At 42.9% G+C, this 19,574-nt stretch overlaps 3 protein-coding genes across 4 annotated transcripts; all 3 read left to right on the plus strand.

Moving 5' to 3' along the window:
• Window positions 675–4,996, plus strand: LOC110430350. Of its 2 annotated transcripts, none has more exons than XM_021447949.1 (15): window positions 675–1,093; window positions 1,785–1,927; window positions 2,024–2,132; window positions 2,215–2,358; window positions 2,545–2,649; window positions 3,012–3,095; window positions 3,235–3,350; window positions 3,448–3,549; window positions 3,633–3,746; window positions 3,837–3,893; window positions 4,021–4,087; window positions 4,166–4,219; window positions 4,308–4,382; window positions 4,463–4,498; window positions 4,630–4,996. In XM_021447949.1, exons 2-15 carry the CDS (start codon window positions 1,899–1,901, stop codon window positions 4,741–4,743), a joined length of 1,206 nt encoding a protein of 401 aa, XP_021303624.1. In that variant the 5' UTR covers window positions 675–1,093; window positions 1,785–1,898; the 3' UTR covers window positions 4,744–4,996. The 2 variants fall into 2 exon arrangements, with proteins under 2 accessions (XP_021303624.1, XP_021303625.1); XM_021447950.1 differs by having other exon boundaries at window positions 2,278–2,358.
• LOC8067301 (probable serine/threonine-protein kinase WNK2) lies at window positions 6,448–12,428 on the plus strand. The gene is made up of 9 exons (XM_002439079.2): window positions 6,448–6,809; window positions 6,914–6,951; window positions 8,331–8,558; window positions 8,810–9,033; window positions 9,105–9,262; window positions 10,369–10,549; window positions 10,666–10,743; window positions 10,845–10,991; window positions 11,086–12,428. The coding sequence occupies exons 1-9, from the start codon at window positions 6,735–6,737 to the stop codon at window positions 11,895–11,897; spliced, it is 1,941 nt and encodes a 646-aa protein (XP_002439124.1). The 5' UTR covers window positions 6,448–6,734; the 3' UTR covers window positions 11,898–12,428.
• On the plus strand, window positions 14,064–15,020 carry LOC8068655. Its single transcript, XM_002439080.2, has one exon. The coding sequence runs from the start codon at window positions 14,064–14,066 to the stop codon at window positions 15,018–15,020; it is 957 nt and encodes a 318-aa protein (XP_002439125.1).

Raw genomic sequence — 19,574 nt, forward strand, 5'->3', positions numbered from 1 at the left:
GCCTAAGACTTTGCATGCGCCCTGAATGGGATTTCGTTGAGCGTTGACTGAAGTCGTCGAGTACATACACTATTTCATGTTTTGTCCTTATTATACAATAAATAGCTCTGGCTTTTTCAAGCATCCGTGTGGAAAAAAAAGCACAAACAACTTGTTGACGTCCAATCGATTTTTTCTGTCACTAACTTTGGTTTTTGAGAAGAAACATTCAAAAGAAAAGGATACCTTTGTCATTCCAACTTTGCAAGCACGGCAGCTTGACAGCTCCCCTGCAATGGAATTTAATAATAATAATAATAATAATAATAATAATAATAATAATAATAATAATAATAATTGAAAAAGGAGTGTTTGTTTAGATTATACGTATAATAAAATAAATTGAAAAAAAACGTTTGTTTAGGTTTATCAGTCGAATCTACCAACCATTCAACAGTATTTTTCTTTCAAAAAAAAATAAATCAGCCACCACAAATATTTTTTTTAAGGAGAAGCAACACAAACACAAGGATCATCAGGCTCTTTTCTTCCCTTGCCCAAGTGAGTCCAGTCCAGGCGCTGTGTAAGGATCCGACGGCGGAACGGAAGGCCGGCATCGGCATCGGCATCGGACGGCCGCCCCAGCCCAGGTGGTTGGTTGGTTAGTTGGTTGGGTGGCGTCCCTCTTCCATTCCACCTCTTCTCCTCCCCTCTCTCTCGCTGTCGTCTCCAACTTTCCCTTGGCTTGGCTTGGGTGGTGCCGCCCCTCCTGGCTTGGCCTGGCCACCTCCAGCTTGATCGATCTCACCCATCCCTTCCAAGTTTGCAACTGACATTGCCGCGCCGCGCACGACTTCCGCCCTCCCCACCCTCCGCCCGCCTCACGCATATATACGCGCGCGCCTGCCTCCCCTGCCTGCCCACGCGCTCCGCTCCTCGCGCCCCCTCTCCACCTACGCCGCCGCCGCCGTACCCGCGGGCAGGGGCACGGCTGGTGGCTCATCGCCCGCCCCCGCGCGCTTCCCCTCCGTCCGAATCCCAACATTCATTCAAGCGCCGGCGCCGGCGCCCCGGGATTCAGCTCCGTCCGCCGGCCCGCGCGGACGGAGGCCAGGTTCGCTTCCCTCTTCCGATTTCGTCCGATTCGCCGTACTAGATACTCCACTTGTAGTATAATATAAGAATAATAATCGTGCCGCCGGCCCAAGTCCAAACAAGACAAGATCTTTTCTTGCCGAGTATTTTTTTTTAATCTACTACTTCGCATACAAGGGAAAAAATATATAATTTGTTTTTTAAGCGCCGGTTAGGTGATTTGGCTGGTCACGGAATTGGGATTTCAGATGCAGGCGTCGCTACTCGCTACGGCCGCCAAAAAGGATTCTTGGATTTGGGAAATTGGGATATGAGATACATGTGGAGCTTTCGGTGCTATTTGCTATTTTCCTTCCTGTAAACGGAGCTAGTTAATTCCTCAGCTGCTCCTACCTGTGCCTACTCTGTACTGTAATCCTGGGGAGGAAATTAATTACCTTACCTATTGTCTGCATTTTCCCGCAAGGGAAACTGAAATTGGCCTGCACCAGTTCATTCTGCGCGCACAAAATCTTGTAACACACTCCAACTATTCTGGTTACTTGGGCAAACCGAGGAGAAAGTGCATACTTGGGCATTGCTCATACTTTTAGATGCAGTCCAACTATTCTGGTTACTTGTTAGTAGCTTGCTATGCTATGCAAATGCACGCAACATATTTGGATTGGAGTCTTCTGACTATGGATTCCTACTGTCTGTGTCTCCTGCAGGCTTCCTTTTTGTTTCCGTATTAAAGCTGTTGCCACTATGATCTCCCCATATGATGCGTAGCATTTGTCGCTTGCAACTGTATCGCTCCTCTAGCTGCACCCTTGTTCTAGAGCATGGCGAAGCTCGCAGCTCTTGGTCGCAGGTTTGTGTACCTACATGCTTGTCTCCACTCGAGCCATTGACTTCTGGATGGCTAACGTTGCCTGCTAATACATTCTGCCCTTGTTGATGCTCGCAGTGTGCTTAGATTCCCAAATGGAAGCATGAGGCTTGTTATGGTAACAGTTATTGGAGCAGTCCTTGGCTTTTTCATTGGAATTTCATTCCCTTCGGTCAGCATAACAAAGGTATTAACGATAATAATGTCCACCATAACTGCAACACCTCAACTAATTGAGGAATTACTTATGTCTGTTTCGACTACGCCAGCTTCACTTTCCAGCTAGCTTTGTTTCATACATTGAAGACAAAAACTCTGGACTCACAACCCAGGCTATACTCAATCATGCTTGGACTTCTGCCAGAAATGCAAGGGGAAATAGTACCGAACCAACTTCAAACAGTACCTTAAAGGTTAGTTGTATTATTCTGTTACATGACTTAGCTTAGTTGTGGAGTACTTTGGCTATTTGAATGATATATCCATTTAATGTGATCTTCTCCTTGAATACCACATACTTATAAATAATGAATAAACCATTTGCTATTTCCTGATATATTTTAGTTTGTCTGATGAGTTTTATCTTTGATGATCTGTAGATTTATGTCCCAACGAACCCCAAGGGTGCAGAGGGGCTAGCACCAGGTATCGTTGTATCAGAGTCTGACTTCCATTTGCGCAGGTTATGGGGAGACCCAAGTGAGGTATATTATCTTGTGCACCATCATCTCATCAATCTTCGCCAAGTGCATTTGATATATTTATAGCTGGACATGTTGAGAACTATAATGGAAACCTAATTTCTAACTCTTTGATACTTCTCTTGACATATGCTTTAAGCATATGCTCCCTTCTCATGCTTGTTCTTTCTTTGTTTTCTTCACATTTCGGAATTTTGTGTCTTGTGCTTCTTTTTGACATATGCTACAAGCATATACTGAGCTGAAGTTCTCTATGTCTTGGTTGGATTCACAAATAGTTGAAACTGAAAAATCAAAGTTTTTCACTGTTTCTGCATTTTGTTGCTTGCAATGTTCTATGCTGATATTTGATCTTGAATATACAGGACCTGCCTTTCAAACCAAAGTACCTTGTTACCTTTACTGTTGGAGTTGCGCAGAAAGAAAATATAAACAGAGCTGTGAAGAAGGTATTTTTGACAACAGCATCAATGGGCTGAAAAATGGAAATAATGCCTTCCCCTAGTTTTGATGATAATGAACTTTCAGATCCATTTATGGCACTTTGTTTAACTCAGCTTCCTGATTGTTTTCTTGTGGGTGCTGCAGTTTTCTGACAATTTTGCTATTCTGTTATTCCACTATGATGGTCGGGTGAGTGAGTGGGATGAATTCGAGTGGTCCCAGCGAGCTATCCATATTAGTGTCAGGAAACAAACTAAATGGTGAGTTTCATTTGTGCTCTAGTGTACTGCTCATAGTTCAATTGCTTAATTTGAAATGATTTTGTGCTAAAAGTTTTGTTTGTGCACACAACTCTAGGTGGTATGCCAAAAGATTCCTGCATCCTGATATTGTGGCAGCTTATGAGTACATATTCATCTGGGATGAAGACCTTGGGGTTGACCATTTTAATGCAGAGGAGTATGCTTTCATTGTCCCCGCTTCCTTTCAGTGCTATTCAACATTGACTCTCTTACATATTATTAATGATGATGTGTTTACAGGTACATCAAACTTGTTAAGAAGCATAATTTGGCTATCTCTCAACCTGGATTAGAGCCTGATCGGGGTTTAACATGGCAGATGACCAAAAGAAGAGGCGACAGTGAGGTTCACAAGTAAGTGTAATTCTTATCTGAAAAAGAATACTTTTTTTTTATTTTTCTGCTGAGCTCTTGTGTTCTAATTTTGCATCATTTTTGTTATAGGGACACAGAGGAGAGGCCAGGATGGTGCTCTGACCCTCATCTTCCACCTTGTGCTGCGTATGTGGTTATTCCCCTCTTGCTGTGTTTCTTCTCCTCCCAGAAAACTTACCAGTTCGCGTAATATTATCATCAGTCTCCCATGATTTACATATAGATTTAACTTATCTATGTTTTATTATTACAGTTTTGTTGAAATAATGGCTCCAGTCTTCTCAAGAGATGCATGGAGATGTGTGTGGCATATGATTCAGGTTTGTCTGTCATACCCCCCGTTGTGTCTACATCCGATCCTTCCTTTACATAATTGTTCAATATTGCTTTGGTTGCAGAATGACTTGGTTCATGGTTGGGGCTTGGATTTTGCTCTCAGGAAATGCGTGGAGGTATGTATTTTTTGAGATAGTTTTATACTATTCTAGTGAACTGCTATTTCTGAATGTGTGCACTGAATGCTGGTAACGTTGCTCACAGCCTGCTCATGAAAAGATTGGAGTTGTTGATTCACAGTGGATCGTTCACCAAGTGGTTCCTTCTCTGGGGAACCAGGTAAGGAGAAATATTTTTCTTTCTTCAAGGTTTTTGACCAATTTTCCTACCATCATAATTGGTATATAAAAACCTTGCAGGGGCAGTCAGAAAACGGAAGAGCGCCATGGGAAGGGGTATGTTTATTGCCTGAAAACTTGCCGTAGAGTGGTTTTCAGGAAGGAAGTTGCTTATGCTTCTGAGCAGTTGTCATCTTGTTGTCTATGGGAGCTTATGACTAACAGTTGATTTATGATCTGTCATTTAGGTGAGAGCGCGGTGCAGAAAGGAGTGGGGCATGTTCCAGACGAGGATGGCGGAGGCAGAGAAGGCGTATTACAAGATGATGGGCATCACCCCTCCAAACTCCACGCTTGCCTAGCCGCCTCTTTTCTTGGTTTTCCATCCCCGCCCCCTGCTGACCTTTTGCGGTGGTGGGTGAGCTGATGATACTGTAGCACTATACTTGATTATAGGGAGTTAGAGACGGTGGGTGCGTGTAGCTGCTTATGATGAGTGAGAGGTCCTTCTGTAAGTAAATGCGACGTGAAACTGTGATGAAAAAACATGTACACGAGGATGTTACCTGATGATCTATCTATACATCTATAATGTTGCCTCGTTTGGTGTTTTAAGACTGTCTCCAACAAATGACCCATAAGGCCCTCCACAATATGGAATGGTGCTTTAAGACTGTCTCCAACAAATGACCCATAGGCCTCACATTTAGTATTTGGCATCGCTATGCAAATCCTACAATGTGCAAACATCAGTAGAAGTACAGCAGGCCATGCGTAACAGTCAAATCAAGAGTCCTTAAGCTCATCTAACATGGGTTGTGGTAATTGGGATCAACAGTAAAAAAAATACTTCTTTTAAGAGATGGCACCACTGCAAGTACTTGCGCGGCTCCACATTTTGTTAGCATTGGCATCGGTGGTCGCAGTGTGTGGAGTGATTCCATGATAATCTCTCTTTTCTTTTAGCACCACTTAAGCAATACATTGTAGAGGGCCTAAGGGCGCCTAAACGCAGTACTGTATCAGTCTTCAACACTCCTAGAGATTATGAAAAAAAAAAGTTTTTTTTTGAGTTTTGTTGTTGGAGAAGACTAAAAATAGGTATTGAAATATTTGCCTGTAGCACCACCTAGAACATGAAATGTCGGAGATAGTCTAACCTACTCATGTGCTGGAATTAATTCGCTGGCATTATATGTAGCGGACAGTTCATATTACTGAATAGTATTGTCAGGGCCTTTCTGACTTCTTATTGGGCCTAGCCCGGGGCAGGGATAGGCGCAGCCCAAGTAGTCCCCTCATATATCTATGGCCCAATCTTAGCAATTCGTATAGCAGGCCGAAGCGGCGAGGATACGTGCAGAGGCCCAGCACATACTGTAGCGAGGAACCAGAGCCTAAAGGGGTCCTAAGATTCCCAAATGCAGACATGGCGACAAGGAGACAAAGCTACTCTTGAGATGAAGGCCTGGAAGCAAGGTTGGCTGCCACCGCCGCCACAATGGCAACAACGATGAGGCAAGTCGAGGAGATATGTTGATGTGTGTTGTCAGCTTGTGTTTGCACCACCAAGGAGTCTGACTCTAATCAGCAACAACGTACAGGAGGAGGTGTTGCAGGGAGGTGGATGCCTTGCGGAGGGAGGTGATGTGCCTACTCCGTTCAATACCTTCAGCACTAGCGGCGGGCTGAGCGCCGCCGATGTGCACGCCCCACCACCTATTTCTTTTTCTTCCCAAGTTCCTGTATTCTAAACTACAAGTTATGTTTTTTTAGTTACATAGTTTTTGTTACATATCTAGATATATATTTTTCTCTAGATACATCTCTCTCTCTTACTTCCTAAGTTTCAAGTACAGGTCATTTTAATTTTTTTATATAGATTTTTTATATCTATAATAAATATATAGTACGCTGTAATTTGGAACGGACAGAACAAACTTGGAATTTGGAATGAGGGATGAGCTTTTTTACCTTCCCCGTTTCCCAACGATGGAATGCATGGGACGTGGCAGAACAACTGACAGACCATTGAGAGGAGCGGAGCCGGTGTGGCTGTGAGGCTCTGACCTTCGTCTCCTTCACACGACGACGATCGCAGTCGACTGGGGTGGCACTGGTACTGGTGCCGTGCCGTGCCGTGGTGGTGGGTCGAGGACTCGAGGTGGAGTCGTCGCCTCGTCGGGTCTCACAGTCTCAACTCTCTCAGGTCTCAAGACTCATCAGGAGAGGTTGCTTTCCGGGCGGAAAGGGAGGCGAGCGCGAGCCCCCTGTGATCCCAATTAAGCGCCCACCCGCGACGGCCCCAAAACGGCAAACCTCCCCACCCCGCCCGCCGCCTTGCCCGCCCGCGATGCCACCCACGCCGCCGGAGACGGACACGGAGCCGGAGTTCGCCGAGGTCGACCCCACCGGCCGCTACGGGCGGGTAATGCCTCCCTTCCCGACCATCCTCCCCGCCTCCGCTCGATTCGGGCCTCTGATCCCTCGACCCTCCCCGCTCCCGTGCTCACGCATTCCGCACTCTTGCAGTACACGGAGGTTCTTGGCAAGGGCGCCTTCAAGACGGTGTATCCTTTCATTCCCCCCACCCCCGGGGGGCGTTTCACGCCTGGGTCCGATTCGGGGCCGTTTGACTTGGCGCGATCGATTAAAGATCCCGTTTTTACGCGGTCCATGCCACGGGAGGGGGATCGTTCCTTAGGTTCTCGCCGATTTGGATCGGTTCCATGGTTTCTGATGCGCTCATTGCCCAAAAGTTCCAGCCCCATGATGCCACTCTCTCTTTATGAATATATGATAGGATGCCTCACATATTATTGCCTTTTTGTTGGGAATTCTAATCTCCTTTCATTTAAAATATACGTGACTGCATTGCTCTGCTGTGACTGCTTGATGCATTGTCTACATTTCAGTTCCCAATTCCATTTTGTACCTGCTGTCCTAGGCTCATCAAGTTGACATTTCGGTATGTCGATTCCAGCCGGGGTCATTTGACTTGGTGCTCGAATGAAGACCCCCATGTTTACCCATGGGGGGATCTTTTCTTAGGCTGTCGGTGCTTTGCCCAGTGGTTGCATCGCGTCATTTGTATTGGTTCGATGCCTTCTGATGCGCTTATCGCCCAAATTTCCTGCCCTGATGCCTCAGAGCTCTTGGGACCTAGGATACACTGTCTGAGTGTCCGGAGCGTCTGGCATATATTGATGTTTTGTGCAAATTCTGTCATTCTTTCATTTAAATACACTACCGCATTGCTGTGCTGTGATTGCTCAATGCATTGCCCTCTTTTCAGTTTCCAAGCCGTTTCATTTGTACCTGATGTCCTAGGGTCATTAAGTTTGACATTTCGGCATATTGATTCCAGCCTGTGGATTGAGACGTGCATGTCTAACATGATTATTTAGCTTCCTTTTTCTGGTGTGGAAAGTGATAAGTGCCATCTTCTTTTGGATAACTATCATTTATGTCATAATTTAGTATGTTCATAAGCATAAACGTGTCGTTTTCCCCTTCTCTGTGTACAGTACATTTATCTTCAGTATGTAAGTTTTTGTGGTAGCCATTCAAATTGCTTGGATACTTGAAATAACTCTGCCTGTGCCAAATTAGTCTTATGCATGTCGATGCATTTGTCACCTGGAGCACTAGTTTCTAGCTGCTGGTAATTGCATGGTTTTCCATCCATTGTAAAAAGATCAATTCTAGAAATTGTTTATTTCTGGTAAGATCAAGGTCATGTGTGTATGCATTTCATTTGAGAGATTCTTAGTCAATCTTGATAAAAAGGCAAATCCAACATTTTCTTTAGATGCCTAGACTTTTGTGTTATGTCCACAACTGTTTTTAGTCCATGGAACGGTGATCATCTATATTTGCTAATTAACAATTATATATCTGCTCCAATTCTATTCGCTTGGGATCCTTGATTTAGATTCTATTGGCATAGATACAAGGCTTTTGATCAACTTGAAGGGCTAGAAGTTGCTTGGAACCAGATCAAAGTGGGAGATTTACTTCGGAACAATGATGATTTGGAGAGGCTGAGATCAGAAGTGCGGTTGCTTAAAACCCTCAAGCATAAAAACATAATAAAGTTCTACAATTCATGGCTTGACAGAAGAAACAACAATATAAATTTCATCACAGAGGTCTTCACATCAGGGACGTTGCGCCAGTAAGTGCCTCTGATTATAATTGTTTTTCTTCAGATATTTCGTGCAAGCTGAATTAAGTAACTGAAACCATTCGGGTTAATGTTGTTGTTATCACCCAGTCATAATGCTAAGAGGACACAGCATTGATATGAACCTTTTTTTTTTGAGGTCAATATGAACAAAATTTACAAGCTACGTACATTTTAGATCTTTGAAAATACATGACCTTTCTCTTCTGAACCTTGAACCGACCTCTTCCGTTTTTGTTTAGGTACCGGATTAAGCACAAGAAGGTAGACATTAGAGCTTTGAAGAAATGGTCAAGGCAAATCTTGAGTGGTCTTGTCTACTTGCACAGCCACGATCCACCAGTAATCCATAGAGACTTAAAATGTGACAATATATTTGTGAATGGAAACCAGGGTGAGGTAAAGATTGGAGACCTTGGTTTAGCAACTATCCTGGATAATGCACGTTCAGCTCATAGCATCATTGGTAAGCAATTCAATTGATTATTGTCACATTAGAAATTTATAATTTCTCGTGTAACCTCTGCTTCTTCTTAGGTACACCGGAATTCATGGCACCGGAGCTCTATGACGAGGAATATAATGAGCTTGTAGACATCTATGCTTTTGGGATGTGTTTACTGGAGCTTGTTACATTTGAGTACCCATATTGTGAATGTTCGAATGCAGCACAGATATACAAAAAAGTATCTGATGTTAGTTTTCTTATCCTTCCAATTACTTTTAGCTATTTCTTTCAGAATGAAAATGACATATGAATCTTGGCTAAACATGAAGCCAGAGTTATGCATTTTAGTTAGGGCGATCTTTGAACATTATTTTCCAACATAATCTGTGACTTTTTATCTTTAGGGTTAGTTAAGAGCCATATGTTTTAAACAAGTAGTCACCTTTTTCTACTGAAATCTGTGAGACTACTGATCCTGCCAATGGTTTCGACAGAAATAATTTAAAGTATAGGATCCGAATAAAAATTTTAAAAAGCGTGCATGCTATCTGACTCTTCTAATGTAGTTCTAGTTGAGTCAACACATCTATATGAAGATCAGTTTTAATGTTCTTCACATGGAAAGATCTTTGTAGGCTTCAGTGGAAGGTATCTTTTTATGGTTATAAACGAGCAAACAGGGTTATTCATCAGTGAGTATTGTACTGGAAGCATGTCTGTGCCTAGAAATTACATAAGTAACCGCTTGCATGATTTATTTGAAGTGTCATAATGTATTGATGGATAAGGCCTAAGCCGTAGGCTGTCATATCCCTATGGTTGTCTTGTCTTATACTATATGCCTGTGCTTTAGTATTTTTGTTCATAGAAATTACATAAGTAACCACTGTCATTTGCACCAACATGATGGATCGAGGGGTAGTGGGCTAGTGGCTAGCTACAGCAACAGCAAGTGCGACATAGCTCTGTGGTTGTCTTTTATTCTACTAGTATGTTGCATTATTTGCTCAACCTGGTATCAAACTGTCTATACTCTATAGTGTCATACTGGTGGATTTATCATTCTAAAAGAGTTCATGACTTCTCTTTAATGCAAATCACATACTAGCCTGTTCATTGGTATTTTGAGGAATATATTTTCTTTGCCAGCCTTCTTTTTCTTGATTGAATTGAACACACCTGCAGAGGATGCACATACTAGATTTGCAACACAGTCACTCCAAAAATGGATTTTATATTATTCATGCTCTGCGTGTCCTAGGAAATGTATTCTTCCTTGAATCGATGTTCATAGTACATTGAAGTGACATTTTTTCAGTTTCATAATCTCTTTATTTGTGGTATATATGACAGGGTGAAAAGCCAGGTTCACTGGCTAAGATTGATGATCCTGAAGTGAAGTTATTTATAGAGAAATGCATTGCTAAAGCCACTGAAAGACTTTCAGCAAAAGAACTCTTAATGGATCCTTTTCTCCTAGATGTTAGTGATGAAAAAATATTCTATCCACTGCATCCAAATATTAATACATCAGGTACGTGACTTGGAGATATCTCATGTTACAGATGCAGGTTGCAGTAAACTTTTTCGTTCCCACATAACTTTTTTTTTTGAGAGGCACATAACTGTACTTTAGAATAAACATGGCAGATACTGGTAGTCCAAAACCAAGCTCTAGTTTCAGATATGACAGAGTAGCATCATCTGTGGGCCGCCATGATCGCTCAGGTATAGTCATGAAAAGGTGTAATGAATGTGGCACCAATTTAATGATTCACCGGGACGAGGCTTCTCTCCTTTTGATATGTCAACCTTATTGTGAAATGCAGGTAGCATGTCAGATTCACATCCTTCTGATAACTATGTACATGATACCATGGATCCACATGCTGCAATTGGTCGAAGTATCACAGTCGAGAGTCAACGGAAGGATTTGAATACAATATTTTTGAAGCTGCGGATTGCTGATTCAACAGGTTTTTATGATCAAATATTCAAATCTCATTGAATTACCATTGTATTGTTAATCTGACACTTATCCTGTATTCATTTTTTTATCCCAATGCACAGGTCATGCCCAGAACATCCACTTCCCCTTTGATATTGAAGCGGACACTTCAATCAGTGTTGCAACTGAGATGGTTGTGCAGCTCGATCTCACAGATCAAGATGTAACGGCAATTGCAGAAATGATAGATGCTGAAATACGTTCACATATTCCTGATTGGGCAGCAGAGGAATCAATTGACAATCAAGGGGATGAAGCTGCTCATTCTGAGACCCATAGTTCAGAAGGTGACGAGGGAACTTCGGAATTGCGTGATGATGTTGATGCCTCACATAATGGTTTTGTTCAAGAACAGCTTCCTTCTGGACGAAAGTACTGGTCGGATTCACCCAGGAGAGACGGTGAAATATCTCAATTGGTGGTGGAACCTGAAATTGGTCATAGTATTGCCAATGGAATACCAAAGAGGAACAAAATAGATGGCACTGTGAGCTGTGCAAGAGATAAGGAAGATCAGTCCTTCGGCCCTTCCATCCATCCTGTTCGAGGCATGTTTGGACGAATATCGTCATCTGTGGACTTGTCAAACTCATCTGTGGTCGACAGCATGTCTAGGGAAGCTTCTGTTGGTAGCAGCCCTCGCTCTTTAGATGATGAGCGGGAGCACAATTCTGATTGCCATCTGGTAGCAGATGTCACTGAGAGGTTAATAAACCTGTTGGCTCAGCAGCAAGAGGAGCTTAGTGCGCTGCAAAGGAAGCACAAGGCAGACATAGAGGACATGTTGAAAACTGTACCTGCACAGGCTCGGGAAGAGACCTTAACTCGATGCCGCTTGAAGATGGAACAGAAAAACAGAGCCAACAAACCTTAGCTAAACTGTTTCCTGTGCATCTTCTCTGTGTGTTGTTAGATTTATACATACTCACACCAAGGAGTTGTTTACAGCCCTTGTTGTGCAAAAGGGGATCTCTGTTGTGCAAAAGTTAGTCTGAAGCCTTTTTCATTGTTCTTTTTGATATAATGGAGAAGCTGGAAGTGCTTGTCTGGAGGTCTTTGAATTCACTGACCAAGCACTATAGTAATCAAATAGTGTGGAGGTTTTTGACGGCAAGATGAAGTTTCTGCTCACCAAATGAAATCTGCAGATACTACTATGCCGCTGTGTGCCTGAATACATAAGGAGTGCCTCCCTTTCTTTTTCTTTTTCTTTTTCTTTTTCTTTTTTCCTTTTGTACTTTGACTTGCCAAGGATATACATGAGTGTTTGAGCTGTTCCAAACTTGCAATGACAAGTGCAATTATTTTCTGGATCACATGGTTCCACATAGTTCTTAGAGCTGTACCATATGTGCGCACATACTTGATATATATTATTAAAAATACAGAGGGAAAGATAGATGTATATATTTGTTAATTGCAAGTGTGCCGTGGAGGCTGCTGAAGCTGTGGAGGAAGTCTCCATGCACTCCCAGTGATGAGGTAGCAGATCTGGATTCTGGGAGTGGGCAGTGGATGATAAACAAGCATTTGTGCAACACATGCATGCTCCAGATCTCCCACATGCATATGCCTGGCTGGCTGTCCCAGTTTTAATTATGCCTTTGTGCACTTCTTTTCAGTGGTGCATCTGAATCTGTGTACTTGAAACCTGAGGCTCTGCAACCCAGCTGGTTGGGTTAGGAATCGTGCACATAGAAATTGGATCTGTGTTACTACAGTGGCAGGGCCACCCTCCAATGCTCTGTCACCACATCCTGGGATCAATCCCCTCCATATATGGAGGAAGGAGAGGATGTGGAGACTTGTTGACCACTAGAGCCGGTTTGGGGGGACTTAAATAAACAAGCAGCATCAGGAGAGGTGAGTCCAGGAAAGATTACAGAGCTGTTTGGTTGGAGGCCTCTGATCTCCTAGTCCAGTCAGCAATCTCAGTCCCAGGCCTCCAAATTTGGATGCCTCGGATTCATGGCAGTTTTGCCTGTGCTCAAACCAATCAGGCCCTAACTAACCCAACCAGCTATTTTCAAGCTCCAAACTGTTACTACAAGGTAAACTCCTGTTGTCCTACTGAGTGTTTTCCCTCTGTGAGATTATGGCATAGTACTTGCACAAGTAGAGTGTTGAGACATGAGAAATTGCACATCTCTCTATATATCTAAAGATGCATGTTAAATGATGATTGTATGTTTATATGCGCCCCACAAACAAAGCCTCTTTATGGACATGGTGCATGCATTAAACCAATAAGGAAAGAGGATACACATGAACCATGCATGCCCAGATGGCCATAAAAACAACAAAGCACACCTCTTGCACTGCATTACTACTATTGAAGTGCATGCTGTTGCTGTCCTCTCATTTTCACACGCCAGCTAGTACTAGCCACAAAGACTGCACCGACATCGATCAGCGCAAATCAAGGATGAGCTAGCAATGAACTGAAATATGGATACAAACAAACAAACAAACAAGAGAAACTAACACAACTGAAAATTCAATACCAAAATCACCAATCTCTGACTGGTTGCTATTATATATTATATATACATATATATTGATATATATAATCAAAGATGATGACGACGATGATAATGATCCATACACACATATATGTATATATACATCATGCATGTATCCAACAAACAGCCCATCATCTATCCAACACATGAATCCAATGCAATTATGTAGCGTTTTGCCTGTATCCAGCAGAGAGCCGATCGATCTCATCGAATACAATAGTTTACTGATGGCGATAGGTATCGTAGCTCCATGATGATGATGATGATGATGATGATGAGTTCGTCACCCACCACCGTACCTGGCCTATATCATCCATCCATGCATGCATGCATGCATGTTCTTCCCCCGGCCCTCTCGATCTCTGCTCAGTCGTCGTCTCTCCAACCAACCGGCTACACGGTCTTCTTCTTCACTATATAAGCATCTCTTGTTCCTCCCCTGCGCCTTCCTCTCTCTCTCTCTCCTCTCTCTCTCTCTTCTACATGAAGCTGTCGATGCTGTAGCAGTGCATATAGCCATGCTGGACCACCACGTGTCGTCCTACACGCACCGGAGCGGCGGCGGCGGCGACCAGCCCACGGCGGCGCCCTCACCCTGCGACCTCGCGGCCGTCGACGACGTCGCGGGCAACGGCAGCCACAAGCCAGGCAAGGCCGTGACGGCGTCCGTGTACCGCGCCAAGATCGCCGGCCACTCGCGCGTCGTGACGGTGTCCTGGTCCCGGGACCTCCTGTCGCACGCCTTCTCCGTCGCCATCTCCGGGGCCGACGGCGCGTCCGCGGAGTGCAGAGTAGAGCTCCGGCCGTGGCAGTTCTGGCGCCGGGCGGGTTCGCGGCGCGTGGAGCTCTGCGGCGGCGCGTCGACGGCCCCGGCGCCCGTGCGCGTGCTCTGGGACCTCCGGCGCGCGCGGTTCGGCGCCGGTGTCCCCGAGCCACGGTGCGGCTACTTCGTGGCGCTGGAGGCGGCGGGCGAGGTGGTGCTGGTGCAGGGCGACATGCGGCGCGACGCGCTGCGGCGCGCGGCGCCGTGCCCCGCCGCCGAGGCCGAGGCCGTCCCCGTGGCGCGGCGGGAGCACGTGTTCGGCCGGCGAAGGTTCGTGGCCAAGGCGCGGTTCCATGACCAGGGCGACGTGCACGACATCGCCATCGAGTGCGGTGGTGGCGGTGAGGGTGGCGACGCCGACGTCGAGATGACCATCGCCATTGACGGCGAGGAGGCCGTGCAGGTGAAGCACCTGCAGTGGAAGTTCAGAGGCAACCAGTCGCTGACCTTCAGCCGGGCAAAGGTGGAGGTGTTCTGGGACGTCCACGACTGGCTCTTCAGCGCCGGCACCAGGCCGGCGCTCTTCATCTTCAGACCGATCGTGCTGTCCAGCGCGTCGGCGCCGGCGGGGATGGCCGCCGGGATGCTCGACGGCACGGTGGCTGCCACCACCGGCTTCTGCTTGTACCTCTACGCGTGGAAGCTCGACTAAGCTACGGCGACATTGCTGCCTGCTCTGTGCTGCTGCTGCTGCCGCCGCCATGCATGTTGTTGATCGATCGATGAGGCAGTACTGCTCTGTGACTGTCAGCCAATGCAAAATGCATTCCTGTGAACTCAAGTTGATGATGAGTAAGAAATTTTTTCCTTTTCCTTTTGTAATTTTGGAAAGATATATATATATAACTATTAATTGGATATATAATTCTTCAATCAAAATAAAGCGGCCATTGCCACAAACCCTGTTGCATTGCAAATGTGTTCATCAATGAGAGAGAGAGAGAGAGAGAGAGAGAGAGATGGTGCTCCTCTGTTTTTTCACACCAGGAATAACACCAAGAGAAGAGCAGTTACCGACTTATCCCTTGTAAATAAACTGGATATTGACTTTACTTATATGTTACATCTGTGTATAAATGTATAGAATAATATATTGTCATGCATGCATGCTGCATGTGAAACAAGAAGGATATATACACATGCACTGTAACTTGTAAACTTGTAAGTAATTAACTTTTGGAGAACAATTTCCATCTGATTTCCTGTACTACTGTATGATTAGGGAAATGATATGAGAGAGAGAGAGATAGGGGAGGGAGACAGGTGGTCTGCAAGACTGCAGTGCAATGTGTTGGGTGGGAGGCACATGGGAGGATGAGACGACAGGGAGTGGGTTCCAGTGCTGTGGTGTGCAGCAGCAGCAGTTGTGGACAACTGACTCAGCCTAGCTAGCTCACTGATCCAAGAAAATATATATTGCCACCGCAAAAGATGACAGATTGGATCCACCACCACCCTAATCTCTTCTTGCCCCCACATACACACTTGATTAGTTTTAGGTTTATCATGTACCAGTTCACATTATTAACCTAGCAATCCGGGGGGCATCCTATGTGATGATGCATGATGTGAGAAGAACTCACATTGTGACCCCTCACCCACTGGGACATAAGTGAAGAGTTTTCATTAGATTTGGAATGTTTGACATGCTTCGTTCCATTCCGACTCACCAAAAAATTGGCTTATTACTTTGAGGACAGAAAAAGAAAAGATAAAATCGACTGCTTGGTACAGTGTAAGCTACCGTGCACGAAGGGGTCACAACTGTATTGAGCTCTATCAAACGAGTCTAACATAATTTTTTGTCTTGCGCACCTACTTACCCTATTTTTTTAAACGAGAATGGACAATGTATCTGCATATATTCTGTGTGAAAGAGAGAAAAAAAATCGCAATCTTTTTAAATGATGCCAGCAGCGTGCCTGTCATGAGAAATTTGCAAGGCTGTATTTCCATTATTTGTTTATCTGTGTGTATCGTATCGTCTAAATAATCGCGTGTGTTGGTGAGATGCCAAAAGGCTGTAAGATTCCATCATGGAAAATCAATGAAGGAAGAAAGATGTGGAAAAATAAACTATGTGCATCCATTTTGTTCCCTTGCTCGTACCAGCTTTGCTAGCATCTGTTTGATAGCTGGGTGCCAATCATTGTTACATCTTTTTATTCATCATTGAGCAAAAGGATTAACTATGTACACTTCTTTTGATTGGTACGAATTGGAGTGCAATGGTATCGATATATCATTATCTGACAATAGAAAGGGTTTTGTTTAATGAGAGGATGATCCTAATTGACATAATTCAAATCAAAACCTAACCAAATTTGGATTGTATTCAAGAAAGTGTCCTCTAGCATGCATGCTTCACTTTGTATATATAGTAAAAAAATACAGCCACTAAAACAAGCAAACAAATTAAAGAAAACAGAATGGCTGCATGGACGGAAACGAAATGAAATTTTGTTTAGTTCACCCGAAAAACCAAAAACTTTTCAAGTTTTTTAATCACATCGAATCTTGCGGCACATGCATGGAGAATTAAATATAGATAAAAAACTAATTACACAAATTTGCGAGATGAATCTTTGAAGCCTAGTTAGTCCATGGTTAGACAATAGTTACCAAATACAAACGAAAGTGATACAGTGTCAAAATCCAAAAACTTTTTAGACCTAAACAAGGCCTAACAAGAACTTAAAGAAACCTATTCATGTTTTCCTCGGATGGTACACAAGCAAATAAAACAATTGTATTCAAACTAAAAATCTATGTTTGTGAGCAGTGTGTCACACACCTGCACTGCAGCTGAAAGGTTGTAGCTAGCATGCATGGAACAAGTTAAATATAATGAGAATAAAATGACAACAACGTTCCCTCAACAATAGTAATTCATAAAACAAGCTTTCTTTTGTTTATTGTTGGGCCCTGAATTTCTAACTAAAGTTAAGAAAACAACATATATAGAGAGGTCAAGTCGCATGCATCCCCAATGCATTGCCCGGTCAAAGATGATACCTCTCTGTCGTTATGACAAATCTTCCTAAACAAAGCACCGCGTTTGTTCTAACCTATGCAGTTTTGTGACAGAGGTTATTGAATATCTTTAATTTGACCCTTCTTTCTGCTGGAAGCTCGATCTATCGGTTTCAGTTTTTAGAGTTCAGACTCGACAGTTGCTCGGTCAAAACTGGCGTTAGTTGTGTACACAGACTACACAGCAGTATTGTTTAAACCCTGCAAATATCTACAGTGATATGTTTGACTTGACTTCCACAAATAAGGATAAATATATTACTATACTCCGACGACGATCCCTTTACGAAGAAACATATTTTGTCTAGAATATACTGAAAGAAGCTGTTAACCTGTCCAGCAACAGAAAGCTAGCTAATTAAGGGATCAATGAAAGCTAGCACATTAACATCATCAACAATTTATATACTAAGTACAGCAGCAGCAGGAGGAGGAGGTGGAGGATTAATAAAAACTAATAAGCTAGCTAGCATCGAAGAAATACACTGCATGCATATATTTTAGGTTTGCTAGGCTTGTGATCCAAGAAACGGGTTCCTGCAAGTCTAATTTGATGCCGCTCACTCAAGATGAAATAGTAGCTTATTAGCTAGCATGGGGATGTGTGAATGAAGCTGCTGTCTATATATGTTTAGTTTATACTCCTCCATACTATATGCATGGTTTGTGCCCGGGATCAGCGGACAGGGGTCCCTTGCTTCTCCCTGCACCCTGCTTGCATGGTGGATTGGATTCCAACAACCACTACCATTTGGCCATGTGCATGCACCGCCAACCTGGTTGTTGCGTAGCTTTCTCTGGCTCCATAATTAATCATCAGCAAATCGAATCAAATTAATGGACGGATGGATAACCTTGTCCTCTTATGCCGCTGATCGAAACTATACTAGCAAGCTAGTAGTATTTCTTAGTTTGACTATAGCTAGGGATGCAAAGGAAATAAAATCCTAGCAGTATTTCTTAGTTCTTACTACTACGTACTCTACATTGCAATAATGGCATGCAGTATTAATAATGTAAACAATGGCATGCATATATATTGCGTATATATAGGCAATGACAATTTATTAATTTACACGCATGCTGCATGCATGTTGCTCTCCAGCTCATCACTGCACTTCTGTCTACGCAAATGTATATCTGATCAGCAAACTCAGCATACAGCTAGGTGCACATGTCATATCTACATTACATATATCTACGAGTATTTAGTTTTGCATTTATTGTAGCTTGTATATAGTTGTATATACTATTATTCAAAATTATATGTATGTAGTTTGTGTTGGACCGTGCATCATCATGCTTCCATATTTGATTGAAAACAACTACAGGCTCCATATATATAACAATGAAACAACCCATATGTATAAAGAAGTAATAATTTGTTAACGAAAAGAAAGTATTGTTTTACTGCCTTTGTTCTTTAAGTATCACATTTAGTTTGTCCTAAATTAAAGTGTGTATCTTAATTTGACCATTGATTTCAAAAAATTTATATAGTTTATGTCATAAGATTTATATTTTTAGATTTATTACAAGAAATACTATCATAATATATAATTCATATATTGTTAAATTATATGAATTTTTAAAAATGATTGGTCAAAGATTACAATGTTTGACTTAGAAAAAACTAAATATAACACTTAAAAAATGGAGGGAGTATATATGACGAGTATAGGTTTGGTAATAATATAATGGAAAGTTAAAATACTGTTGATGCTTTTCCTTTGCACAATGGATGCCTTTGGCCCAGCCGCCGCCTTACAGAACAAGATGGGCCATCTGCTACACGTCGCCCTGCCGGACCTTTTACCAAAGCTTTCAACGCTAATAAAGTGCTCGATTTCGTGGGTCTTTTTGCTCATTAATTAAGTGTCTTTCCAATCAAAATTAAAGCTTGCACACTACTGCCTACTCTCTCTTCATACAAAAAAATTATATCGTTTTGGACATTGACATGATCTTCAAAGTATAACTTTAATTTTCTATTTTATAAAAAAAATTATGAAAAAGTGATATATGTATATTTTTATAAAAGTATATTTTAAGATAAATCTATTTATATGGTTTTCATATTTCCAAACTCAATAACTTAAAAGTTATTCATAATTTATATTTTTAATATTTGACCAAGCATTGTCTAAAACGACTTTAGTTTTGAGTATAGAGG

Source organism: Sorghum bicolor, chromosome 9 (assembly GCF_000003195.3).
Source record: "Sorghum bicolor cultivar BTx623 chromosome 9, Sorghum_bicolor_NCBIv3, whole genome shotgun sequence".
In the NCBI taxonomy this organism is placed as follows: Eukaryota; Viridiplantae; Streptophyta; class Magnoliopsida; order Poales; family Poaceae; genus Sorghum; species Sorghum bicolor.

What these genes read in the sequence shown, in the direction of transcription:
- LOC8068655 (XM_002439080.2), top strand. Translation starts at nt 14,064, where the DNA reads ATGCTGGACCACCACGTGTCGTCCTACACGCACCGGAGCGGCGGCGGC.
- LOC110430350 (XM_021447949.1), top strand. Translation starts at nt 1,899, where the DNA reads ATGGCGAAGCTCGCAGCTCTTGGTCGCAG. An exon ending in CTCGCAGCTCTTGGTCGCAG is followed by an intron (nt 1,928 to 2,023) that starts GTTTGTGTACCT and finishes TGATGCTCGCAG; the next exon opens with TGTGCTTAGATTCCCAAATG. An exon ending in CTCTCAGGAAATGCGTGGAG is followed by an intron (nt 4,220 to 4,307) that starts GTATGTATTTTT and finishes CGTTGCTCACAG; the next exon opens with CCTGCTCATGAAAAGATTGG.
- LOC8067301 (XM_002439079.2), top strand. Translation starts at nt 6,735, where the DNA reads ATGCCACCCACGCCGCCGGAGACGGACACGGAGCCGGAGTTCGCCGAG. An exon ending in CCACCGGCCGCTACGGGCGG is followed by an intron (nt 6,810 to 6,913) that starts GTAATGCCTCCC and finishes GCACTCTTGCAG; the next exon opens with TACACGGAGGTTCTTGGCAA. An exon ending in TCCAAATATTAATACATCAG is followed by an intron (nt 10,550 to 10,665) that starts GTACGTGACTTG and finishes TAAACATGGCAG; the next exon opens with ATACTGGTAGTCCAAAACCA.